The following is a 26,112-nucleotide window of genomic DNA, read 5'->3' as shown; positions in this document are numbered from 1 at the left end:
TGCTGCCGAGCAACAACCCAGCGCTTTAAACTCAGCCTCAACTTATCACGGCAAGCGAGGATGGCAGCACTACTGGAGATCGGGAGCTGCCAAGAGAGCCGGGGAGCCTGGGTTTTGTTTGCTGCTGTCTAGTAAATGGGAGTAAAATGGAATTTCTTACCTGGGTTTTTCCTGCCTTGGTCCTACTGTGCACCCAGCAGCACAGGTGTATCAGGTAAGAAAACGCCTTATCGTTCTTTCTTAGGCTCCCTTAGAGAGCTGTGCTGTCGCTGTGGCTGGGGGGAAAAATGCCAGGTCTGGCTGTAGCTGTTACTTTCCCCTGCCCGTAGCTCCACTTTTGCCCGGGGATGCTCTCTATTTTCGGGCTATGACTGCTTGAGCGGGTGTTCCCTAGAAAAAGGGGTCTTGAAAAGTTTCCTGCATGTGCTCCATTATTTTGTTGGGGGGGGAGTGTTATTATTTTTTCTTTCTTCTCTTGGTAGCAGAGGATGCACTTCTGCCAAGTGAGCAGCAGTTTCTTGGGTTAATCAAGGGGGGTGTTTTTAACAGGATGCCTGTGAAAGCATCCTCGAGGGCATTTGCTCCAAATCGGGGGCAATTGCTTTTTGTAACTGGTACCGCACACCCTTCATCCCCTTAAACAGCTCTGTAGGGGGCCTGCTTAAACATCCAACTCTTCCCTAAACCCCAACACAACCAGCGGGGTACTAACAGAACATCTTTGCTTAGGGCCTCCTTGGGCACAATTAAAAACCCCGGCACACAAACATGCCCTTCTAACGAGTTCATTAAGTCTCCAGAACTTGGGATAAGAGGAAGAGACTGGCAGAGATCTTAGAAAAAGCGTTTGAGGAACACCAACCATTTCCTAAAATAATAAATGGTAAAGCTATATGTTTGCAATCCTCATCACATTGATTCTGAAGGTGTTAGCTAGGCAACCAGCTATGGTCTCTATATATTCTCTACAGATCTGGAGGCTGTATGTGCAGAAAGCTTGCCATGATTATGCAATTAAAATAGAAGGGGGAGTAAAAAAGAACTTGCTGCATGTAAAAACATGCCTACATCATCCAGAGCAGAGATGGCTTGTGGTATTAAAGGGGTCTTCCTACTTCTACTTTATAGTCGTTATTAATAGCTTCAGAGGAGTATAAAAAGCAAAGTGATAATTGTAGTAAGACATAACTGTTACAGTTTTTGGAATTAATTAGTGAGATCTGATTTTTTTTTTTTTTCACTGGGAAGGAAAAGGTCTTGCATTAGAGGGGGTGTCAAGTCAACTGCTCTTATTCAGGGCTGACATAACGATTTATCCTATGACCTTGAATCTGTTATCCAGGGTCAGGTCCTGACACCCTCATGCTCTGAAGCAATCCAGTGTTACACTGTAGGCAGAGAAAACACTGCTTGTGACTGAAGGGCATCAAGATTGTGCCCATAATCTCAATGATCCTGTTTCTCTCTCGGCACTTGGGCTAGCATCAAGTATTTTGTCAGAAAAGCAGTGTTTGAGTAAAAAAGAAGAAGAAAAATTTAAGGAGGACTCAGCCTTCTCAGCCTCTGTCTTTAAGGTCTGTTTCTAGGCACAGCAACTGACAGGGTATGTGCAACCTATAATTTGTTGGATAAATTATTCTACATTTGGATTAATTACCTAGTTACTTCACTTTCTTCCTCCAGGAACACAATAGCGATGAGCTGTTTGTTTGTTAGAAATACATACACTTGTGGCAGGCAGTAAGGGAAGGCAAATTCAGGCTTGTTAAATTCCAACTGTTCAGTTTGGAGCAGATCTCCAAATATGCCAAAGTGTAAGACACTGAATGGTCAAAGAAAGCAGCTCTGTTCAGTACAACAGCTTTCTGAAGATGCAGGATTCAGCCTGGCTGTGGCAGAGCATTGTTTAGTCTTGTAAAAAGCGAGTAACCTTGCCTACCTGTGTGCTTTTGATGAATTAAACAGAACTAAATGAAAATTTTATCCTTGCATCAGTAACGTTACTCACATGGGTGACCTGTGAAATAGTGCCCCTTGTAAGGGCCCAAGAACCACACGAACTTCCTTATTCTTCTTCCTTGGAGTTCTGTAATCTGTTATTATTTACAATTATTTCTGCTAAGAGATGCCTTTATGAAGAGCAGTATTTTATTAACTCTGTGGTTTCATTATACTGGGCAAAATTGCCAATAGCTACATTTTATTGCTCTGATTTTGTTTTCTGGATGTAACAGGATCCACGGTTACGATGACAGAGGCCATCCAACACCACTAAGTTTTCAGCTTAGGAGCTCCATGGATTGGATGTTGACAGGTGTAAGCAAAAACATACTCAAAAAAGGAAGAACATTTTGGAGAGCACTGAACTCGGTAGTGTGATGTAAGACTTCCCAAAGGCAGAACTACCTATTAAAATAATGTTAAGGTTTGGCAGAAGAGGGAAGAGAATATCCTTGTGAACACCCTTTCAGGGTGCTTTAGGGGGTTGTATCTGAAGCGGCTTCTCTGTCTGGTACTCTGTCTGACTGAAGTGAATGAAACAACTTCAACCTAAGTCAGCACATCCTGCTTATGCCGGTGCTGGCTTCAGGTAAATCTTTTTAAAAAGTGGTATTTTGTGGTCAGCTTGAGGCAGTGATTAGTGGCAAGAAATCTGGTATTTACTTGATTGACAGCTCTTTGGGGCAAAGCCTGTAGCTTCTGTTATTTTATCAGAGTTTGATATGCTGTGGATGCTGCAATAATAAATGTGTCATAGTGAATGAGATCATCTGCTGAAATACTCTTAGTGAAATATTTCTTCATTTGCATGGGGAAAGAGCACTAGGATAGGAGTGATAGGAGTTGGGGGGGGTCCATACTTCATAATTCTTTACTGAAGGAGATTTTAGTTCTCTAATTAAATGTAAGTGTATCTGATATAGTTAAGATTCTACTACGTCAAATGATTTTTATGCATTTGCACAGTTATCCTTGTGTGTCTCCCTCCGTCTTTTACTTCTATTCATGGAAACAGAGCAGCTTTAACATGTGAATATATGCAGAGTGGTCCATTTTCTGTAGCTTAAAACTCACAGAGAGGAAATAAGGGCTTTTATGTTCAAAAGGTTGCCATGAATTAAGCCTAATGCTTTTTCAATTACATTTCAAAACACAAAACGTATTTACAGTGAGCTTCACTTAGGGTCAGGAATGGCAGATGGGAAGGATACACATACTGCTCTGGATAATCCCGGAGTTTGACAGAGGCCAGATTGTTCAATGACCTTGCAGGATATTCCTTGTCTTTTTCCCAAGGAAAAGTTTTTTACAGTGGCATTGATATCTGGGACATTCCCCCCAAAACTATTGCCTCAAAGAAAATGAAACGTACTCCATCCCAGTCCTCAGTATCAGTCCAACTGGTATTTCCATCTACCAGGTTAAAAGGTTCATATAACAACTATGCCACAGTCCCCAGAAGAATCAGGTTAGCAGATTCAAGGAAGAAACAGGAGATGCAAAAGGGGATTTTCCGTGTCTTACTGCCATACGCTTGTCAAAAGGTTAGTGCGCTCTCCCTACAAGCATGACCTAAAATCCGTATGTCGTTGGCCACCAACTTAAAGATGCTGCTGAGCTTTTCTGCACTGCTGCTAGAGCTCTCGGCTGTGCAAAAATAATGTTGCTAATGTTATCTCTTGTTCAGCTGCTGTAGTGCACTCGTTCACACAGAACATACAGATTGCCTCTTCCCTTGGTGTAATTTAAATACTTAGCAGATTTTTTCCAGTAATATTGATAAATTTCTAGCAACCATTTTCAAGCAGTGTTCTGGTACATGTTGAAGACAGGCTAATACCTCACTTGCCTGACAAGATCTTTAGAGATGTGCTGTCCAGGTTGACTGATGCTTCTCCTCCAGATCACTCCCTGCCCTCGTAAGCGCGACTGTGCTGTCATTGAGTCAGCTGAACATCCTGCTCTGGCCTGGTGCAAAGTAAAGATAAGCTTTTTGACAAGCTGTTATGCCCCTTGAATTTTACAAATCGATAGCTTAATTTTACAAAGACCTTTCCTTAGTAAAACAAGCTTTACAGCACCTTACGTCGGGAAGTGAAGTTGCTGAATCAACTAATAGTAGTTTCCCTTCTTTTTCATCTTTACTGCTTACGCTATGAGAAGTTAATCCCTTCCAATGTGCCTTTTCTGTGCTGGTCTTCCCTTTTCAGGGACAATAAAAGAATAATATTTTAGGCCACATATAATCCCAACTGCTTATCAAGGACAAATGGAATTCTTCCACTGTCCTTCACATAACTTCAAAGCGCTGGATCTGATGTACAGAAGTCTAGAGGAATGGCTCAAAGGACGTATCACAAACTGGCCTGTAAAGTGCCATTAAAATAAAAGTCTGCTTCCCAAAGCTGTCATTTTTGACAGGACTGCTATACTACTTGCTAATATGCACACTTTTGTCTTCATCAGATAAAAAAGAAGTTAAAATATTATGGGTAGAATGGTACTCTTGAGTTTTTTCCTCCCCCTCAGTATTCTTGAGGGAAGAATAAAAAAAGAAAAAGAGAGGAATGGGAGACTTCTATCCTGGAGGACTTGGGATGTCTTTAGAACTAAAGACAGACGACCACAAGCAGAACTTGGACTCATTCACACCACGCTGGATCACACAGCCCCTGCTATATTAGTTCTTAGGTCTGTATTATTTCTCATGCTCCATCAGCCTGCATGTCACCCTGACAAAATGTAGTTTGCAGAATGTGGCTGTTTGAAGTGATCACTGGGTAGTTTAAAGGTACAGTTTGTGTTCACAGAATCACAGAATGGTTGAGGTTGGAAAGGACTTCTGGGGGTCATCTGGTCCAAGCCTCCAGGCCACTCAGAGCCCAGGACCATGTTCATGCAACGTTTAAAATATCCCCAAGGAGGGAGACCACAACCTCTCAGCAGCCCGTCCCAGTGCTCAGTCACCCTCACACGGAAAAAGTGGTCCCTGCTGATCAAGCAGAACCTCCCGTGTTTCAGTTTGTGCCCATCGCCCCTGGTCCCATCACCAGGCACCACCGCAAAGAGCCCGGCTCTGCCTTCTTCTCACCTTCCCTTTGAGTATTTGTATATATCAGCAAGATCCCCTTGAGCCTTCTCTTCCCCAGGCTAAGCAGTCCTAGCTCCTTCAGCTTCTCCTTGTATGAGACATGCTCTCATCCCTTAATCATCTGCATGGAAAAAAGCCTAATATTAGCTAAAGCTTTGGGTAAGTCAGTGATAGCTGTTTGTAAATAAAACCGTAGGTTTATTCTGATTCACGTTCTTGGAGTACCCAGGAGCCATTCTGCGAACACCATGCTACTGTGTGAGAATGGTGGCAACTGAGTAACTTTGTTGCTCATTTCAAAGAAATTTAAAGACGAACCAGTAGTATAAACATCAACAAAGTACATCTAGCCATAGAAGTATTTCAGCTGTGATACTTTAGCAACCCTGACTGGTATTAAAGAGCATATAGCTCCACTACCTTCAGCACATTTGTTACTCTAATGATCAGACCCTAAGGCTTTATTAATAATAGAAACAAGATTATTTTTAATTGTGTCATGGATATTTAAGTAAAAGTCCCTCTAGATTGTAATCTGCTTAAAACACACAGCAAACTACAGCCCACAGTTTTTAACCCAGCTCTCCTCTTAACTTCCTTTTAGCTCTCATCGCATGATAACTATTGCATATTGTACATGCTTTTTCAAAAAAGCTGCGGCTCCTGGCAGGAGCTATTGTGAAAGGGAAGCAGCAGAATTTGGTTTTATTATTTTTCTCAGGTTGAGTACTCATAAATATACATGGTACTCTAATTTTACAACAACTTGTACCCAGCACTTTCGTACTACTGTGTACGCGGGAAGCATAAGCTGGATTCTGCCACCCTGAGAGATCAGGCAGGCAAGATAAATCACTACGGTGTAGTCACCTTTTGACTTGAGTATTGTTCTCAACAGGGTGAACATACAGCAGCGTGCTCAGGCAAGGAAATGTTATAAAGGCAACGTAATGCCTATCCCCAACTCTAACATTTTGCCAAGAACTAATGAAGGTTCACTTTGGAGCAGTGTCCCTATGCTTTAAGGTCACTTAAGCTTTGACAAACTCCATTAAGTTTTCAGCACCTCTGCTATTTGGAACTGACATTTTTACATTGTAATCCAACAACACCTTCCCTATATAGCCAACTCCATATCTGTGGGGCAAGAATTCTACCACCAGGGCAATCAAAGCTTTTTCTTTCCGTCCCCTGTGAGAAGAAGAGTTGGTTATTGTAGGATACTCTTCTGCCGTGCTAGCAGCAACTGCCTGTGCTGAGCTGAATGCCCAGATCGGTATTTTGGAGAGAAAAAGCCAGTGCTTTATGTGGGTCAATGTCACATGAACGCTCTGAGAAAGTTATGTAAGTACCAAGGCAGAATACGTTTAGGGTATGTTATTCTGCAGCCTTTCATGACTGTTTAACGAGTTTCTCTTCTGTTACGAGTGATATATATCTCTCAAATGCCACTTACTGCTGGACTCGGTGGAAGATGCTAAAAGAGTGCTCAGACAGTTTTGATGTAGTACTTGCATTCAGATACGGGCCCTCTCAAGCCGCTGGCAATTTTGCTTTTTGCAAATACATGTGGCAGACGTTGTCACGGCCCCTCATTTATCTACTCCTGTCACGTCAGTCGTAGTGCTGCCAGGAGGAATTATGTGAGCAGGCACAGATCTTCTTCAATTGAAGTCTGTCAGCTCCATTTAAACAGTTAATGAAGACAATATAAGATTGTCTTTGTTTATAAGAGATTATGCAATATTCACGTAACTGCTTGTACCAGGTGGGCTGAGGGGCTGACATCTGCCAGGTGGTGGAAAATGGCAACAAGAAACAGTGCTAATGTCTTCAAGGAGCATCACTGGATCATAAATCAGCATCTGCCTAGCAGCTGCGAGATGGAGCCTTATTTCTCAGAGAGGGACTCTGTATTTCTAAATCTTTTTTTTCCCCTACTTTTTTTTTTTAAAAAATTAAAAACCCCCAAACTTTAAAAATATATGCTTGTATTTCAGAAAGAGGCCAGTTTGGTCTTGCTTGAAATATGTTTTGATTTAAACAGAAATATCTGAAATGGTTTTCCTACAGTATTTTCCCACTAAATTACTAATGTAGCTGATTATACTATAGGTGGTCTCCAGTAAAAAAGTAAATGTCTTCCATTTTCTTTTATTTTTCTGTTTGCAAACATGGCCAAGTTTTAAAAGATACTCATTGTCTTTACCTAGAGCTATGAATGACATCGGAGATTACATAGGTTCCAACATCGAAATATCCTGGTTACCCAACCTGGATGACTTAATGAAAGGGTACGCACGTAATTTCAGGCCTGGGATTGGAGGTAAGACTTTGAGACTATCTCTCTTGTTTCTTACCATCCTTCTACCCTCTGATGTTTATGTGAACTTCATGGTCTACACAGTTAAAAAGTTGTGATTATCTGTTACTTGGATACTGGAAATAATAACAATCCAAAACTTGCTTCATCTTGAAAAAAGACAGACTCTACAATAGAATGAGCAACGCAGTCTTCTTGCCGATAGAGTTCTTAAATCATTGATATCCAAGTTGAAGGAATTTTGGATTGCATTAAATGGTGATAATTTCTGCACTTGCTTGAAGTCACACTGTCTTAAACTAGAGGATGTGGTTTCCAGAAAGAATTCCATAATTTGCAGTAGCTGTGATTACATTTCATGTTCTTTATCACTGAAGCGAGGTGCTCTCTTGGAAATTGAGGATGCAATCTGTAAAAGATTTAAATCTCTTGCTTTAAGGTGGATTTTACTTGGAAAGTGTACTTAACAAGGAAAATGCTTTTATGAGTTCACCCTGCATGAAAGAATTCTTGGGGCATCTATATTTTCATAGGTACTATCATGATGTAACTCACCGCATTCAAATATTCTTTCTCAGGTCCTCCTGTTAATGTTGCTCTTGCAATCGAAGTGGCCAGCATTGACCACATCTCAGAAGTGAACATGGTACGTTACCGGTTAAATTTACTGAGTGGTGATGGTATGTACTGCCATGACAGAAAGTGCAGAAGACTAACTCACTAGGGAGACAGTTGATCCCCAACATGTTTGGAGTGGAGAAATCGCCACAAGAAGAGACTGCAAAGAACAAACGCTGTATCGTAAGACACAGGCAGAGTCTCTTCCTTCAGACATTGGTGATTACAAGAATCTAGCCACACATAAGGCCCTGAGATTTCTTACTGCAGTTAGCAAGGATGGATCTGTGCGGCACTTAGTAACAGAAACCTTAATTTTAAGCATTAACAGCAACTTTGCTCAAATTCCTTTTCACCATGGAAGCTTCCAGAAAGAAGCTAAGGGAATGATTGCTTGGGAGATGCTCCTCTTTTTGGTGTAAAAAAGTAAAGCAGTGCAGCGTAACAACTTACAAGTCACATAAAGAAGCACAGGCATGGATCAACTACATTCCTTTTTAAATTTCTTTTTAACTGGGATTTGTCTTGTCATAGGAGTATACCATGACGGTATTTCTGCACCAGAGCTGGCGAGACGACCGTCTGTCTTACAACCACACCAACGAAACGCTGGGCTTAGACAGCCGGTTTGTGGACAAGCTCTGGTTGCCAGATACTTTCATAGTAAATGCCAAGTCTGCCTGGTTCCATGACGTGACTGTGGAAAACAAACTGATCAGGCTCCAGCCAGACGGAGTCATTTTATACAGCATCAGGTGAGTGAGAAAGAGGGCAGGTGTACTCTATCGTGCATTAACTTTTTGAACAGCCTATGAAGTGCTCACGCAGTGTTCCTAGGATATTTCCTGAAATAATTACCAATTTAAACCGGAAGAAAATACTGGTGACTGCTATGAGAGATCCCTTTTGCTTTACAAGGATTACACTGCCAGGAAGGTATCTTTGGCAGCACTAACACATTTTCCACGGCATAACCACCGATCACTTTCACAATGCCCTTAACGTGACATAAGCAGCAGATAACTGCTCACCAGGCAGGGAGATGCTGAATACAGAGCACGGATTCTGTTCTCCACTCCCTCACTGTTTTCCAGGGCAACTATGAGCCTGATTTAGGCTCACCTTCCCCAACTTTCAAACAGAAAAAGTAGTATTTCCTCGCTTTGCAAGAATGTTCTTGCTAGAACTGGGTAACTATATTTAAAGTTAATTGTATAATGTTCTAAAGAATAGCTAGTGTGCACCTTTGAAAGTGTAAGTCCCCCTTAACGTATGGGTAGTGACCTTGGGGACGGTGGAAGGGAAGAGACTTGACTCAGCAAGAGCCTTTTTACTGTCAGAAGTAGCTGAAGCGTCCCCCGACATCAGTCAAGTCCTTCAACCTTTCTTCCATTTCCCCCCTCTTTGGGTTTCCCACAGACTTAGTAAAGGCAACAGCCACAAGGATTTTGAAAATAGTTTCCTGTGTTAGTAAGAAGGTTTCAAAATTTTTCCATTTAGTCTTTTTGTGTTCTGAGGAAAAGGCTCTGTCTGAATGCAACTAACCGGTGTTCCCGTTGCTTGGACAGGATTACCTCCACAGTGGCCTGTGACATGGACCTCTCCAAGTACCCAATGGACGAGCAAGAGTGCATGTTGGATCTGGAGAGCTGTAAGGGCTGAGTACAGCGCTTCTTGTCCTCTGTGGTTTGTTTAAAGCCCGCACATAGAGTTCTTAGCTTGCTGGAGTTTCCTGGAATGATTCTGCTTTAGTCAATGAAACGTAAGGGTTGCCTTCAGATTTGGAAAGAAAGGGCACAAAAATGAATCCCTTCGTTCTCAGTGCTGGGCGTTAGACTCTGGACTTAGAGGATTTAAGTTGGTGAAGATGAACAACCTGCTGACAAATGCCTGGAACTTTGTGCCTGGAGTAGAACCCAGTGCAGTTGTGACAGTCACAACTGCAGTTTGCAGCAAATCCAGCGAGGATAAGTAAAGAAACCCACAGGCAAAATTTGATGTGCTATTTTTTTCTTTATGAGAGAACAGAAAAATAAGAATTCCCTACTTTTAATGAATGCCACTGTGACTAACCCTTCCATAGCTGTTTAGCTTTTTTCATTCCTGTATCTGTCACGCAAAACTCAATCGGAATACTGCAGGGAGTGGCTTAAATTCATTTGTACTCACAAAGGAGGGTGAAGAACAAATTTATATTTTGTCCAACCTACCTATGATCAGCACGTAATTCCCACGAGCATAAATACTTTGCAACCAAATTCAGCACTGACACAAGCAGAGGCCACGCAGTCAATGACAACAAATCTGGCCTTTTGTGGTTTTTGTATCAAGGAGTCCCCAGGTCCTGAGGGTTCCGGAGATCTGTGAACAGCAGTTTCCGAGCAGATCCACTGGCCCATCAATGCAAGTTCCTCTTTTTCAGCACTGACTTTGTTTTCTAGGCAATTCACCACAATACCATTTGATCCTGTCAAAAATAGCAATCTACAGTATTACTTATGTAATCACCAAATGCAGAGGCAGCAGACAGCGAACCAGCAATCAGTTCTCTCTCCCAGCAAGTTCTGCAGGGAGTTTTGGTGGTGGTTGAATTTTTTAATTGAATTTGAGGGTTTTGATTTCAGTGAAACAAACATGTAGAAATAAAGCCTCTTGAAACAAATGATTGGAAAGCTACCCCACTGTGCCACTGGAAGCACTGATGTTGCCAGGATAGTGCATTATCCAAACTGAATCACAGCATGTCTGCCACGAGACTGATGAAAATCAGCGCAGGAGACGAATTAGAGGACTTCCACTATGAGTCCTCTAAGCTCTTAATTTCTTCCTCAAACTTTGTGTTTATTCAGCTTTCTTTTGACAGATGGTTACTCTTCAGAGGACATTGTCTACCACTGGTCAGAAAACCAGGAGGAGATCCACGGGCTGGATAAGCTGCAGCTTGCTCAATTCACAATCACCAACTACCAGTTCACAACAGAAATGATGAACTTCAAATCCGGTAACAGGATCTGTCTCCAGTTCAGTTCCCGCACAGGGAAACCTCCTATTTCTATAATGGGAAATCCTTCTTCTTAAGTAACGAATTTAAGAACCTGTCAGGTTTCTGATGGAATTTTCTTTAGCTTACAGTTGTAAAAATGCCAACCTCCGCTGTGCCTTCAGGTAGCCACTGTAGCACGTTACGTCCCTTAGCTCCATATGTTTAACAAAATACAGTGTGAAGTAGCCAGACAGCATTTGATAAAAAACACTTGAGGTATAGCTTACAATTTCTTGACCTAATTTTTAACTAGAGATAAGAAAAATTTCCATTAGCGCTGATGTTATGAGGCTTATAACGTACAGCCAGATCATTCTAATTCTATCCAGTAGAAGTCAGTGGCATGTATGCCTATCACTGGGCTTATTGCAATGTTTGTAAAAGATTCATTTTGCTGATTTTTCATCCCCTTTCATGTATTCAGATTCTCATTTATGCTGCACATCTCCTCTAAGCTCTTTTTTGAGTTTGAAATTAACTTGGCCTTTTAAAAAATCTAAATTTAGTATCTGGAGGACTTTCTACAGCAGATGATAAGACAGTACACATTTTGAAGCAATACTGTTATTCGAGAAGACTCATGATTTTATTTTCAGATCTGGCATTGATATGACCTGAGACAAATCATTTGACCTATTCTTAGCTAGCAGTGCTGATGAGAACTGCAGTACCTCGTGCAGCGTTTTTGAAGACTAATTGAACGACATTCAGAAAAAGCTTTTTTGTGATCCTTGTCCAAAAGATGTTTAAGAATGTAGATCTGTATCATTATGGGAAATGTTATTTTGAGGATCAGTTTAACTGTAAGTCACGCAGTTGGATTCTTTCTTTGTCTGCTGTTTTTTTCCAGCAGGTCAGTTCCCAAGGCTCAGCCTCCACTTCCACCTGCGGCGAAATCGCGGAGTTTACATCATTCAGTCTTACGTTCCTTCTATCTTACTAGTGGCCATGTCGTGGGTATCCTTCTGGATCAGTCAGTCAGCTGTGCCTGCCAGAGTGTCATTAGGTAAACCAGACAGTCTGGGGAACTCGAAGGGAAGGGTATCCTGAAGTTGGAATTACGCTCTCTAATAATCTTTATTTTCCATGAAGGTGCATTTATGAATACTGTGTTTACATCTGCAGAAGAGAGGGTCCTTTAAAAGATTTCCCTCATGTTTTAATTCCTGTCATGCTATCAGAGCAGCTGCCTCGGTAAAGAACAGAAAATAACGCTCTAAAGATGGTTAAAAGCAAGAGTGAACGTGAGGCAGATGTATGAAAGACTTGATCTGAAGGAACTGGGACAGCGACACCAAAAGCGTTCCTAGAGCTTGTCGATCCGTTTGCCTCAGCTCTGGGTTGCTAGCGCAGACAGAAGAGTTTTTGAGGGCTAAGTCTTCTGGTTTTGTTTGTCCTGATCCAGAACAAAACCAAAGATAAAATGTTCAAAGTTGCCTTAGTCATACAAATGCACCATTTTTTACAAGTTACTCTCTTTCGAAAGTCAGAAGCCGTGCTATTAAGGGGCTTCTACTGTGAAAATATTCCTCATATTATTCATTAGTAAATTAACTTCTTATACTATGTAACCTAAAGTAAATCTTCTCACACTTCCCTGCAGGTATAACTACCGTTCTCACTATGACTACACTGATGGTCAGTGCCCGATCCTCACTTCCACGAGCATCTGCCATCAAGGCGCTTGATGTTTACTTCTGGATTTGCTACGTGTTTGTCTTCGCCGCACTGGTTGAATACGCCTTTGCGCATTTCAATGCTGACTACATGAAAAAGCAAAAGAACAAGATAAAGGCGAGAAGGCAGAGTGCAGAGGTCAGTAAGCGTTGTACTGTTAATAACTTTGCAAAAGCAATCACCTTGCATCATGACTGGTTTTTTATTATGGAAGCAAATTCTTGCACCCTTTATGAAAAAAAAAGTTCCTGGTCAACTGGTTAATTCTTTCATCATGTTAATATGACAATCAGCCAAATGCAAGTGGTAGTTTCCCCTTGCAGCCTGGTTAGCACTAAAGACAATATGCTCTTACATGGTTTCTTGCTGCATTTAAAATACTCATTTTCTGTCCCACCTCCACATTTTCTCAGCTTTCACAAGAGCCTGAGAACTGCCTGTTGGCTTTGCCTCTTTAAAGCCAGTCAGTTATTTTGAGTCAGGAGGGCCTAAGGCTACCGTCTCAACCGTGCCTCAGTAATTCAGAGCATGTACGTTTAGAACCAGAATTTAGATGTGGTGGCACAGTCTTTCTGCCAAAGCAAGCAATAAATGCCATTCAGCACTCATGCATCTCACAGGTATTTCACCACGTCATGTCAGGGCTGGCTTGGATGAAGGATGCCGCATTTGCCCTATAAATTGCTATTACAAGTTCTCCTCTTCTTTTTGCAGATAAACGTGAAGAATGCCATCGTTCTGTTTTCCCTTTCCATAGCTGGTGTGAGCCAGGAACTGGCCATTTCCAATAGGCAGCACCGAATTCCCAGAAGCCTGCCTGGATCGTATGGCACGATAGAAATAGAAACTGGAGAGACAAAACGGCAGCAATTAATGAAACTGGATAAAAAGAGTGGTCTGAAGTCCCTCTTTAAGCCGATTGATGCCGACACCATTGATATATACGCCAGAGCCGTGTTCCCAGCAGCCTTTGCAGCAGTCAATGTTATATACTGGGTTGCATACACGATGTAAAAACAAAGGAAAAAAGAAGAAATTTCCTGCAAAGAGCTACAAATTGAACAATATCTACAGACTAAAAAGCTCTTGCCGAAACTGTATTGATAAATATTTTCCAATGAGCTTGAGACATTTCTAAAGTCCTACAATCTATTCCTACATAAAGCAGCCAATTACTACCAACCTGATTTGATACAGTAATAACCCTCCTCTGCCAAACAATCCCAGCTCCTTATTTCCTGTATCACCACGAGACAGTTTTTCATATGTACATATTTACAGCAAAAGTTTAAATCTTAAATTCCTGTGGTTTTCCTCCACTTTAAGGGTTGATTGGTAATGAAGCTTTGGCTTTTCACGCTCAGATCGCTTCCTTTTTTATAATGGAAGAGCTAATTCCTCACTTCCACATACAAGTGATTTTCTGCATCTGGCCTTCTGTGGGATGGTCTAGGTTTAACAGTAATGGTAAAGTGGGAGTTTTCAGTAATAAAAATCTCATGAGCAAAGTAAAAGGGAATAGAGGGGAGTGGAGGCTTTTTCTTAAATTATTATTTGTCTTGGATAAAGTATTGAAAACATTTCAATGCTCTTAGTCACAGCATGAAATAAAATCTACTACATAAAATTCTACTGATTTGTTAGTAATGACTGTGTTACATTTCAGATCTAAGCTAATGAAAGTCTAAACACTTAAACACAGTAGTATTTATTAGTTTAATAGGCCCTGCAATAGACAAAAGTGATTTAGAAATACAGGGAAAGCTCAGGCTTTCTTTGCTGGATTGGGAAAAATTTTAAAGGTGCTCGATAAAGAAGGAACTCGGGCTTCATTTTCGAGAGGACTTTAGAATTCATTCTGTTGATTTTCAGTGAGAGTCTGCCATGTGTGCCTCTGAAAATATCCTTTTTGCATCTGTCCCTAAATAGCTGAGTGAAGTAAAAAAAATGTCACAAATGGCTTTAAGTTACTCAGTTGCTTTGGATATTTTTTGCCATTTTTATTCAGATGCTTCTTCACTTCCCTTATTTGACAGTGAAAGTTATGGGTTCTCGTGCACACTCCTTAATTCACGACTAGATCCTCTCACCCAGCTCATGCAAAATAACACTTTGTCCTGTAAATTATTCCAGTGAACTCAGCACATTAATGCAGTATTCACAACAAACACAAGTTTCACAATTAATCTCTACAAAACTCCACAGTATATATATTGGGATGTAGATTAAAACGACTGAAATACTGTGAGTGCAGGAAACTAATGTAAGACGCTTCAAAAGGGAAATTTTTTTCCTGAGGATTTTGTTGCCTTGAAAGTGAGAGGTTGTTTTAAATATAGAGATTGTCACAAAAGAAAATATGAAATGAGAGAGGGAGGGAAGTAAGGCAGCAAAGCAAGTGGCTGGAAGCCACGATGGAAGGGAGATGGGGAGGTGTGAGATTAAACAAGCCAAGAGGCGCGGATAAGAGAAGAGCTGTGCTGGGCTTTGAAGATTGGCATCTTGAACGTAGTTGCTGATGATTAATAGTTGCAATTGCAATAAGGATGAAACAAGCATTTGATCACATTGGAGTGTGCACACATTCCTCCTGCCTTACTTATCCGGGATGTATGGTTTGATTTTGTACGACCAGCACTGAAAGACAGAGCATTTTAACAGATTCCTAACTTAAAATCAGATTGGTTCAATATCACTGAAGTACGAGGATGCTTTCAATTAAAAAAAAAAGGATCCTGAACTGAGCTATGATAGAAAATATGCTTCCCTAAGTCAGGCTTAGGTTCAAATCCATCTTTAGTTTCTGTTATAGTGGAAAAGCTCTCTGCCAACACTGTACTGGAAAGTGCAAACTGACATCAAGCTGTAATTGTTCCACAAAGTCTAGTCCTGGACTGAGACACCCGGATTCTGCTCCAAGATCTTGCTACTGACTTGTTGAGGAATTTTAGTTAAGTCATTTCACTCCACCTTCTGCAAAACTGTTATGCTGATTTCTTCCCTGTATCTTTGAGTTTTACAGAAGAAAAACCCTTCAGGAGAGACAGCATTTCTTATCCTCCAACTAGGTAAGTGCATCCAACTCGTACTTACGTGGTGCTATTTTCCACAGTTTCTGGGACTCTCACATACTGAATTAAAGCAAAGTATCACTCAACTTTCACCTCATCCTGGAAGCCAATGAAACTCTGCATCTCCTTCCATATGTGCAGGTAATCAGGCTTCTCTTTTTTCTCCTGCTTCTCCTCTATTTTTCTTGGTGTTTGTTCCAATGTTGATGAAATGCCACATTACAGAAACACACTTTTTTGAGGGGGGGGTCATAATCACTTTCTCCCCAAGGAAGTTCCACCCCTCCTGCTCTCTTCTGAGCAATTCCTCCTGTTTTATAGAATGATTAAGTGCAGAGTGGACTAAAAACAGCAGAAGCATGACGTTACAATGCCTTTTCCTTATTAAAATTTTGCTTTTCCCAGGTCCTTGATATATCTTAAGTCCCCTTATTACATCTCCTTCCAGCTTAAAGCTAAGCTTTCTCAATTTACACCTGATCTAATTCTTGTCTGGCCTCTGAAGCACCAAAAGTGTAAATGTAACTCTCAGATGCTGCACTTTGATAGGCAAGTCTCAGCACTTTCAGCGGTATGATAACAGTACTACACCTTTAGAAAAGCCATTGTGCCTTACTCTTCTCTGTTGCATAAATTAGAAATAATCTTTGGTTTAAAATCAGTAGACTAACTACTGCTGGTTTCTCTAGATATTAGTTTAGTGCATTGCCTGTCAGGGTCACTGTCTACTGCTAAGAGTGAAATTATTGACTAAATCCAGCTGAAGAAACACTCGCAGCAAGCTCCTGTGGAGTGTAAATCATAAGAAAATAATCCATGATTTTGGAATTAAGGTTATTAAAGAGCAGAGAACAAAGCATTGACCTAGTCCCTCTAGAGTGCGGTGGCTGGTTATTTAGAGTAATTAGCAGGAAGGCGGCTGCAGATACTATAATGGCAACGTCTAATCTAATTACTTCAGCCCTGATAGTTTGTAATTGTGCACCTGACATAACTCCTTACACTGAAGCCAACTGAGTAATCACACGGGGTTATTGGACAAAATGAGTTGCTTCTCCATCTGGGAGACAGTCTAGGTTGCATGCCCTGCTGACTTCTTCAAAAGATTTATTCAACCATTTTTTCCTGTAGTTTGACTAAAGATCTTCAAGGTGCGCAGCTCAGCTGTGACTGATCAAAGGAAAAGGTGGCAGCAGTCTTTTCCTCAGGAAAAAACCAAAGCCAGAACGCTAGACTATCAAAGTGTTGTAGACAGAAGCATAAATAAAAGGGGAAAAAAACCCCTCTGAGAACGTTGCAGGCAGGCACAAACGCACACCAGGAGCGTGCAGATGGCAGTTGTGTCCATTCCAGGAACGAGGTGACTCACAGGGGAGAAGAGGTGTTTCAGCTGCTGTTACTGCACTTGCATGAGTAGCACAAGACAAAACACCTCCGTCCTGAAGAGTAGGATTTTCTTAAATCTGTTTCCAGAACCAGAAATAGAAAAGTCAGATGCCATTCAAACTCCTCTGAGGAGAAACTTCAGTACAGGAGTACGGCGTAATGACTGGAGTTTTACATAAATTTAAATCTTCTGTAGTTTTGCAAGTGTTGGGGTTTTCTTCACTTAAAATCATCATACTTAAAAATAATCAGGCATTAATATTTTGAATATATTAATATCTACAGACAATGCTCTATGCAACTCTAATTTCATGAACAAGTAAACTAAGTTTGGCGTCCGTTGAATGCTTGGCATGGGTTGTACTAGTGTTAAGGAGAGGAATAAAAAAACGTAGGTGACAGATCAGAAGGCACTTTTCCTGTGATGTACCTGAAAGCATTTGTATTCCTTTCAGCAATTTAGAGTACTGCTCTGTGGACTGGCATGTCTGTGAGAAAAAGAGTGGGATATGTGTTAATGTAATCATTCTAAATGTGAAGTGTTAATAAAATGTGGATATACAGAAATTGGAGCTTCTATAAACGGACAAAATAGACATTCCAACTATTGAACTGGAAGATAAAATGCATTAGACAGAAAATCAAAATAACCTCAGAGGCTTCATCCCATAATGAAATCCTGCCTGTTCAGTGCCCAGGGGCTTCTAAAACTCTGCTTTGGTCCTGACAACAGAAGAGAAAGTACCATTCTGTATTCATGAGTGCTTTCTGTGGGGCACTTATGCAGACTACTGTATTTATGTTAAAAAATAGCTGTTGCTGCCTCAAGAGGTTGAGAAGAATCAGAAAACACGAGATAAAGAAGAGCAAGATACTGCATGATTTGTTTGAAAGTAATGGTGGCAGTGACAGCGCTATTAAGAGGTTAATATATGGAAACGTCTGTCCCGTTTCTGGGTAAAAATGAAGGCATTTATCCAAGTTAAAGTAAAAGCTCTCACATCAGTTCTTAACTGGTTTGGTAATCCAATAGATAATGTAGCGAAACCAATATAACTCAATGAGGCTTCTACAGTTGGGACAACAAAACACTTAAAACGGTTGCTCTGATTTTAAATGCTCAGATTCATTAATCTAAGACAGCACTGCACATCAGGAGGAGATCCACACGCCTGCATATGGGTCTCTGAAGCAAAATAGATAACAAAAACCTTACTGAAAGTTTCTGAAAATATTTTCATTTAAAAAAATCTGAAGCAACTCCCTCACGGCCTCTTTATTACAGCAGCTTAAAACACTTGCAATGGTTGAAAGCTTTTTTGATGTTATAATAATACTGCGTGCAATATGTTGCGAACATATATAGCTAATTATTCTTAATGAAGACTGAATAAAAATTTGGCAATTAACATGTCTATTTGGATGGATCTGGTAGCTGAAATGAGAAAGGCGCTGTCTCTGCCTTTATAGCTTGTGTCTGAAATGAATTTCAGTATCTAAGCCCATGGTTACATAATTCTTTAGGGATCTGTTCTCTCCTTATATCAGCTTTATGTCACGGCTATTCCTTCTGCTAAGTCCTGCAGAGTAAAAACAAATTGGGGAAGACAGTCAAGCCCAGGCTGTCAGAAAAGAGCTGAACTAATCAGATGCTATTGGGAGTTCACTGTTCTGCAAAAAGATTGCTAAAAAAAAAAAAAGAAAAATAAAATAGAAAGTCCTAATATCCCTCATTTCTGAGATCATAGAATCACAGAATCATAGAATGGCCTGGGCTGGAAGGGACCTATCTGAAAGCTCTTTAAATCACTCTAGATTTAGGACCAACCAATTCGTAGGACTAATTCCACTGAATGAACGATCCCTCTAGCCCAGCATCCAGTCCCCACCTTTGAGTAACTAACCCAGCAACTAGTCCAGAATTCCCCTGACAAGAACAGGATTTCTGAGAGTGTGCTACAGGTGCATTGAGCGACAGGGGATCTAAAGAAATATTTGTATTATGAAACTGACTGTGCATTCGTTATTTCCTGTCTGCTTTTAAACAGTTTTTATATTTCTGTAGTAACCATAAACCAATAAACAACAGAGAACAATTTTCTTCTGTTTAAGGTCAGAAGATTCCTCATTCAGTCTGTGGTCCTTGGGAACTTTCATAAACAAAATATTGCCCTCTATGCCTCCCTTGCATTGGGATGCAGTATTTTGTTGAACAGAAAATTGCATTCCTTAATCTGTTGGCTCAGTTTACAGCAAAATAGATGGCGGGGGGGGGTGTTGTGGGTTGTTTTTCTGTTGTTGTGGTTTTGTTTCCTTGTGGGTTTGTTTAACTACTTGATACAAGAAGAAATAAAGGCAAGAAAAACCAGTCTTTCAAGACCTGAAAGTCACAAGCTCAAATGTTCATTCACAACAACTTCAGCGGAAAGCCTGGCACTCAAAACCCCAGTGAGATCAGGCTCCTACTACATAGATAATCACACCTAATACAATTACTCATGAGAAAAAGTCCCACCCAATACTACAGTTCCTAGCTTGCTGGGATTTTAAAGATATGCCCGAGAGATAATATTTAGCCCAATAACTTTAAGAACTCAGTCAAAGTATTACCAAAGGATTACCAAAATAAGCTGCATATACATGCTGTGTAAGGAAGGAGGAGACACTTTAGCAAGTTGGTCCATGGGAATTTAAGAGCTGTGAAAGGAATCCAGTCTCTGGAAACTATCCCTCTCTTTAACTCTTGCAGTATTTCTATTCCACTTGATACCCAGATACGTTTCTCTTTTTTTTACACTTCAAAGTATTATTTCACACTTTGGAAAAAAGGAGGAGATTTTCTTTCTCTTTGGCATGAGAACATACTAGGCAAAACTAACATAAACTTGTCCAACAGGTATGAAAACCAGTGAGATTAAAAGTCTCAGTTTACAAACCTTTGCACCTTCCAATGAGTATTACATCAAAGGCAAGAAACTCCACCCTGTGATCATTTCAGAAGTTTGTACCCAAACACACCCTTTCTCCCTTCTGTTGCGTTCTCTTGCACCACACAGTGAACGCCATCTATGCAGCAGAGAGAAAAACAGACTTTAAGGCATTCTTAAACTCTCCAAACTCCTAAACAGACTCTTCTGAAGATGGTAATTCCAGTCCAAACACCTTTAACATACTGAGTAACCTAAGTTACTAATAAACAGAGGTTTGCATCAGTTGCTTATTGGGTAAGTAATCTGGTCTTTTAGAAGGTGTCCTTGGCTGTGGCAAGGTGACAAGATGATCTTTAGGTCCATTCCAAGCCAAACCATTCTGTGCTTCGGTGATGCTGTGAACACTGGGAGTTTCCTTTGCTAGCGTCGATATCACCAAACTCTCATTTTTCATGCGCTGGGTAACCAGATGGGGTAAGGAGGACATTTTCCTTTACACAGTAATAAATAATTGGCCGGCTTTAAGGGGTAGGTATGTGAAACAGGCATAGCTAGAAGTACTAAAATAATATATAGGCCATTGAGCTATTCCAGTATTAGAACTGCTACAGTCTTAAGATTAAATAAAGACTGAGTGATGAAATACAGAGTAATCTGTAAAACATCTGGTGTTATAGTCCATCCAGCCCATTCTTCCTTCATTGCTACATTTCTTTCAGAGTCAGACAAACAGAAAAGATCCGGTTCTGTACAACTTAAACTTGCCACATATCCATAGATACATCTAGGATTATCCTACCCTCATCTAAAGGATTAGGACTGGGTTATGCAGCAAGAAGAAAGAAGCCTCTATGATTTCCAGTTTATTGTGTGCTAGTGAACACCTCTGAAAGGAAAGTGAGCAAAAAACCGTGTTTCTACAAAGACGGGTTCTTTAAATATCCTGAAAAAAATAAATACAGAAGCATAGAGGTTTGGGGTTATTTGCTTCTCAATGTACCTAGCTTGAGCTGCCCATAGAATTCTTCATCCTCCTGGATAATTTGGTGTCAACAAAAGCGAGTTTGCTTCTGTGTGCTTCTATCTTATATAAGAAAGACAAGGAGGGAGGTGTTGACTTAAAATAGTCTTGAAGCATTATTCATTTTGTCTATTTTAACACGGGCTAGAAAAACACTAATATTCAATCCGGCAAGAAAATCTGCAAAGAATTACCATGGTGATTTCTGATGGTATGTAGGCTATATGCTTTACTCCAGTTTATGTTCATATATATTAAAGCTTTGCCTTATAATTTTTATCCAAAGCTAGTGGCATTTGGCCCAAATTCACTGGATTCAACGATTTCGCTGCTGCTATTTCCGTAGAAACAATAGCTTGTCTTCTTCATGGCAGAAAAAGAGTAAGTGGGCTGAGGAGCAGGCTGCATGTCTGCACATGTTGCTGGTTTGATGGGCTAAAGAAAACATTCCAAGGGGATGCATTTTCATCCTAGAGCGGTCACTCACACTTCACACGCATTGGAAGGTAGTCGCTGCCTCCATTTGTCTGTTTTTTCATGCATAGTCTCCAGTCATCACTCTAATCCCTACTAAATCTTTAAAACCTTGGGAAGTTGACAGGTCCTAATATAGCTGAACTTCTTAAGTCAGTAAATCGAGTAATAACAGGATACCTGACTTCTTCTACTGAGGTAAAACTAGGACCCATTGCCCCCTCTTTTTCCAACAACCGTCTTTAAGAACTAGTTGTCGTAACAATGTCTTAAGCATTTAGGAGGGACAAAAGGAGTTTTCTTTTTTGGCCAATCGTGTCCAAAAACATACAAGTACTTTGTGGATAGAGCACTTAAAAAAAAAATAAAAAGGTACTTTCTGCAGAGAAAAGGTAGACAAATCTGCAAGTCCTGCCATCCAATCATCACATTTAAAAACTTACAACTCTCTAAATCTTTCTGTCTGAATTTTTAAGAATAACTTGTGTGAGGAGTCCATATAGTGCAACAATTCTTTAGCACCCTCGAACAGTAGGAACATCCCCAATGGTTTTAGTCATTTAAGCGATGAAGGTCCTAGCTGAGCCACTTGCTAATTAATTACATAACTCAGTGTCTTAGAGGTGAAGACAAAGCACTTCAACATGAAAATCTCAAAACAATGAGCAATCTCCAAGCACGCCTGTTTTAATCAGACACTGAACACCTAACGGTGCTTTGGCAAGACTGATTTTGAACTAACTTGAGACATTCTAGCAGATTTTCATATGCATCATTAAGCTCACTTGAAAAATTCTCTTTTATTGCCATATTCCCTTCAGTCAAGATCCCTTGGTTCTTCAAACCTTAGCATTCAAGAGTATTAGTCAAAAACAATTTTGTGATCTGAGCTACAGGAAAAAGAAACCTTCCTGGTCAATAAATCTTCTATTCTCTGATGTTTCTCAGTTATTTTGTATGTGGTATCTTGTTTCAGACACTGATGTTGCATAAGCACTTCATAAATATTCAAAGAGTTGCCCCACTTGTGACTTCACTTGTTTTAACCAAAAGTACTGCTCGCGAGAGTAAGCCACCGTATTTGTTTACTAAACCCAACTGCATGAACTTCAGCGTGCTGAAACACAAAACTTACTGCATTCCACTAAGCAAAGACATTCTTTTTAATGGCTATAAATTGACTAAGCCTCCTTTTATGCAACCGAAACACTCTGCACTGTCCTTAAATCTCTCTCCCTTTGTTCCTCGCCTGGATTCACAGATTCACTTTTTTTGGAGCTGTACTTATCTTTACAATACCAACTTGTACAAGTGGAAGCACACAGTATGAATGGGGAGGCATTAGGATACTCCTTTTTTTTTCTTTCTGCAGCAGCTGTCGCTGGCAGAATAACAATAGGTTAATATAAAGCACAAGCACTCAAACAGATCTGTACATCAAAATGTGAAAAAAAAGAACCACTGAGATTGTTTGCAAGGGGAGGTTGGAGCTATTTGGAAAAGTTAAAATGCTTCTGCATTAGAGAAACGCATCTAGCAGTAGATCAAAAAGAGGCAAATGCACAGGGGGAACAATAGGCACAAGAGTTAAAATGTAACAGAATTCCATACACACAACCGGTTTCAGATGCAGTAGGTACCTTTCGAAAACATACATTACTTACAAATTTTAAGCAGGATCAGCAAAGGATGACAGGATAAAATTTGTTTCTGACTCTTGGTTATGCTGAAGTCCAGCCTGAAGAGAAAACGGTTCTCTCTGACCTAAAACTAAACAGAAACAAATTGTACCTGGTTAGTTTTTTGCCTCATAGATTTTTGGGTATTTGTGCCAAAATACTAGTTACAAGTACTACACCTGCAATATCAAATTTTCTTTACACTATTCACGACGCTACAGAACTTTTCAATCTAGAAATATTCTCATTTCCTCCTGGCTGTAGCACATAAAGCTATATTTGACAATTAGATACCTCTTTTGAGTGGTGCATGCAGAGAAGACGTCCTGAGCAATTTTGGAATATTATTCATTAGTTTTTTTAGGCATGTAGGAGAATTTTTTTCTCTGAATAATGGCCCAAGACAGCAAGGAATGTAACTCCCTACAAGACCATTTGCCTGTACAACCATGGCTTGTTTCTTTCAAGATGCCAACTAACAAAGGGGATAAGGGAGCTTACTACATTCTTCTCAGAGGCACTAAAACAGCTGTACTGTGTAGTCTAAGAGTTTCCAAACCCATTGAGTAGCAAACATTTTTTTAGAATTTTAAAAAAGAAAATACAGCTAGAATAATCTTGCACTGGAGTGAGATTAATAGACATTAATACAAGTCTCTGATGGTTGAAGCAGTACTTTACACGAATGTTATCGCTAACCTTGAATAGTTTTCTTTCCCTTAACCTAATTTTTCAAGAGCAGTTCTCAACAGCGTGTGGCACTGAAATAAAGAACTAGCACCGGGCTGTTCTCAGACAGTTGCCTAGGAATATCTTGCCATCTGCTGGAAAAGTGCAGATATACATGCTTAAATAAATACAGGCCTCAAAGAGAATTAAAATTTTAGAAGCAATAAATATCTCACTCAAACCTGGAATAAAATTAAGTTAAATTACCTCTAGAAACCTGTCAACTCTTCAAATCCAGGTGTAGTAGACAGCAATATTACAACTTTTTATTAAGCTGAGGATGATTTACTAGAAAATGAAAATGTGGTCCATCTGGGAAAAAAAAAAGAAAAAAGAAGTTCAGGAATACTCAAGATTTACAGCTCTAGGACAACAGAAATTGACTGTTTCAAAAACAGTATGCCAGAAACAATGGTTATACAATATGCTGCATTTTCAAACCAGTTACAACCTTGTTAGCTAACGCACAGAGCAAAGCTGACATCCTCTCCAAAAAATGCCATCTGCCCACAAGTGGGAAGCATCTATTAAGAAACTAAAGCGTTTAAACAGTCTTGCAAGATAAGAAAATACAAACCAACTCCAAGCAAGACTTCCAAAATAACAGCATTACTCCTAAGTGATCAACTACAAAATATCCCTGCAAGATGTACAGATATTACTGCTGAGATTTTATTCAGGCACTGAAAATGTAGCTAACCTTTCGTCCTCAGCGAGCTGTGCCAGGAAAAAACAACAACATTAAAGCCCACAGAACCTCAAATCAGAGTTCTGAAGAACTGCACTACCTTTCATCTCCCAACCCAACAACTCAAAGAGCTCAAGTTGTCCGACTGACACGACAGGGAGATCAAAGTCTAGTTGGGCCTGAAAGAACTACGTCTGCAGACGTCTCTTACATAACGTTCTCCATTTTAAGCAGAGGAAATCTGGAACACATGAAGATTTAAGGGCCCATTTTGAAACCATATTGACAGCTCCCACCAAGATAAAATTAACAGTGGATACACAAATAATTCAAAGTAAAGATTGATAAATGAAACCCTTCCGTGTATTTCCTTGTTACAGAAACCATCTAGACCTACGGGAATAAGTTTTGCTCCTTGACCACTATTTAAGCTAACTTAAGTTAGTTAAGTTACTATTTAAGTTTATTATTTATTTGGATTTTGAAAAATGGTAGAAACACCAGAAGAAGGCTCAAGGCTACACTGGTGCAAACTCACTGACACATCCACACCCACAAACGCCCATAAATACACTGTGAAAACGCTAAATGGCATCTAAAAAGAACTTGATGTAGGTGTACATGAGGTAAAACCAGGAGACTAAGGATCGATTTTTTCCCCGTTTTCAAAATACAGATGATGACTGCTCAACTCTAGAAAGTCAAAGTCTCATAGTTTGGGGCGGGTTGTGTTTTTTTTCAAATTCAGTGGGTCACTGTTGCCTAGTGGCAGGTACAAACAGATCAAGGGAGCCCAGAGCAAGCCTTGTGCTTGGATGCCTTTTTTGCTTGGAAAATGTTTTTAATACATGGAAGGAAAATACAAACTGTTTGGCCAGCGTGAGCAGCGTTTCCACTAGAGGACTCTCCGAGCCAAGCCTCGTCCGAGGAACAGGCAAACCCCGAACTCCTGAGTCTCAGTTTGAAATAAAAATACCAAAGTATAACTAGGAAAACAAAATAAAAAAGCAACCAACTGTACACAGCTAAGGGCATTAACCATTCCGCAGACTCGCTCCTGTGAAGCTGTGGTTAATTCAACAACACTGACACGACGTTTTCTGCTGTTTTTCTCTCTTTCCCCTCCGGCCTGGCTGCCCAGTAGGTTAATACGGTTTATCTTTGTTATTTTATTTCCTCTTGGCCGCGGCTTCCCTGCCTTAACGGGGTCGGGCGCCACATTTCCCCTCAGGGCAGATCGTCCTCCCGTGGAAGCGACTTTTCCCGGGAAGCGATTCCGGCAGCTCCGGCTGAGGCCGCGGCCTTTGATTTTTTGTTCGAGGGTGCAGTGTGGGGTTTGTTGTGTTTTTCTTTTCCGCTAAGCCTTCGAAAGCCACGCCTG

At 40.4% G+C, this 26,112-nt stretch overlaps 1 protein-coding gene across 1 annotated transcript; it reads left to right on the top strand.

Annotated features, from left to right (window-relative positions):
* Positions 1-146: 146 nt before the first annotated feature.
* GABRD (gamma-aminobutyric acid (GABA) A receptor, delta) lies at positions 147-13,894 on the top strand. Its single transcript, XM_009871044.1, has 9 exons — positions 147-214; positions 7,306-7,418; positions 7,994-8,061; positions 8,568-8,788; positions 9,602-9,684; positions 10,897-11,034; positions 11,927-12,082; positions 12,680-12,891; positions 13,468-13,894. Exons 1-9 carry the CDS (start codon positions 147-149, stop codon positions 13,765-13,767), a joined length of 1,359 nt encoding a protein of 452 aa, XP_009869346.1. The 3' UTR covers positions 13,768-13,894.
* Positions 13,895-26,112: the final 12,218 nt, after the last annotated feature.

This window comes from Apaloderma vittatum, unplaced genomic scaffold (genome assembly GCF_000703405.1).
Source record: "Apaloderma vittatum isolate BGI_N311 unplaced genomic scaffold, ASM70340v1 scaffold28066, whole genome shotgun sequence".
Taxonomy (NCBI): Eukaryota; Metazoa; Chordata; class Aves; order Trogoniformes; family Trogonidae; genus Apaloderma; species Apaloderma vittatum.
The sequence above is the reverse complement of the archived record's forward strand: the minus strand, read 5'-3'. Positions and strand labels throughout refer to the sequence as shown.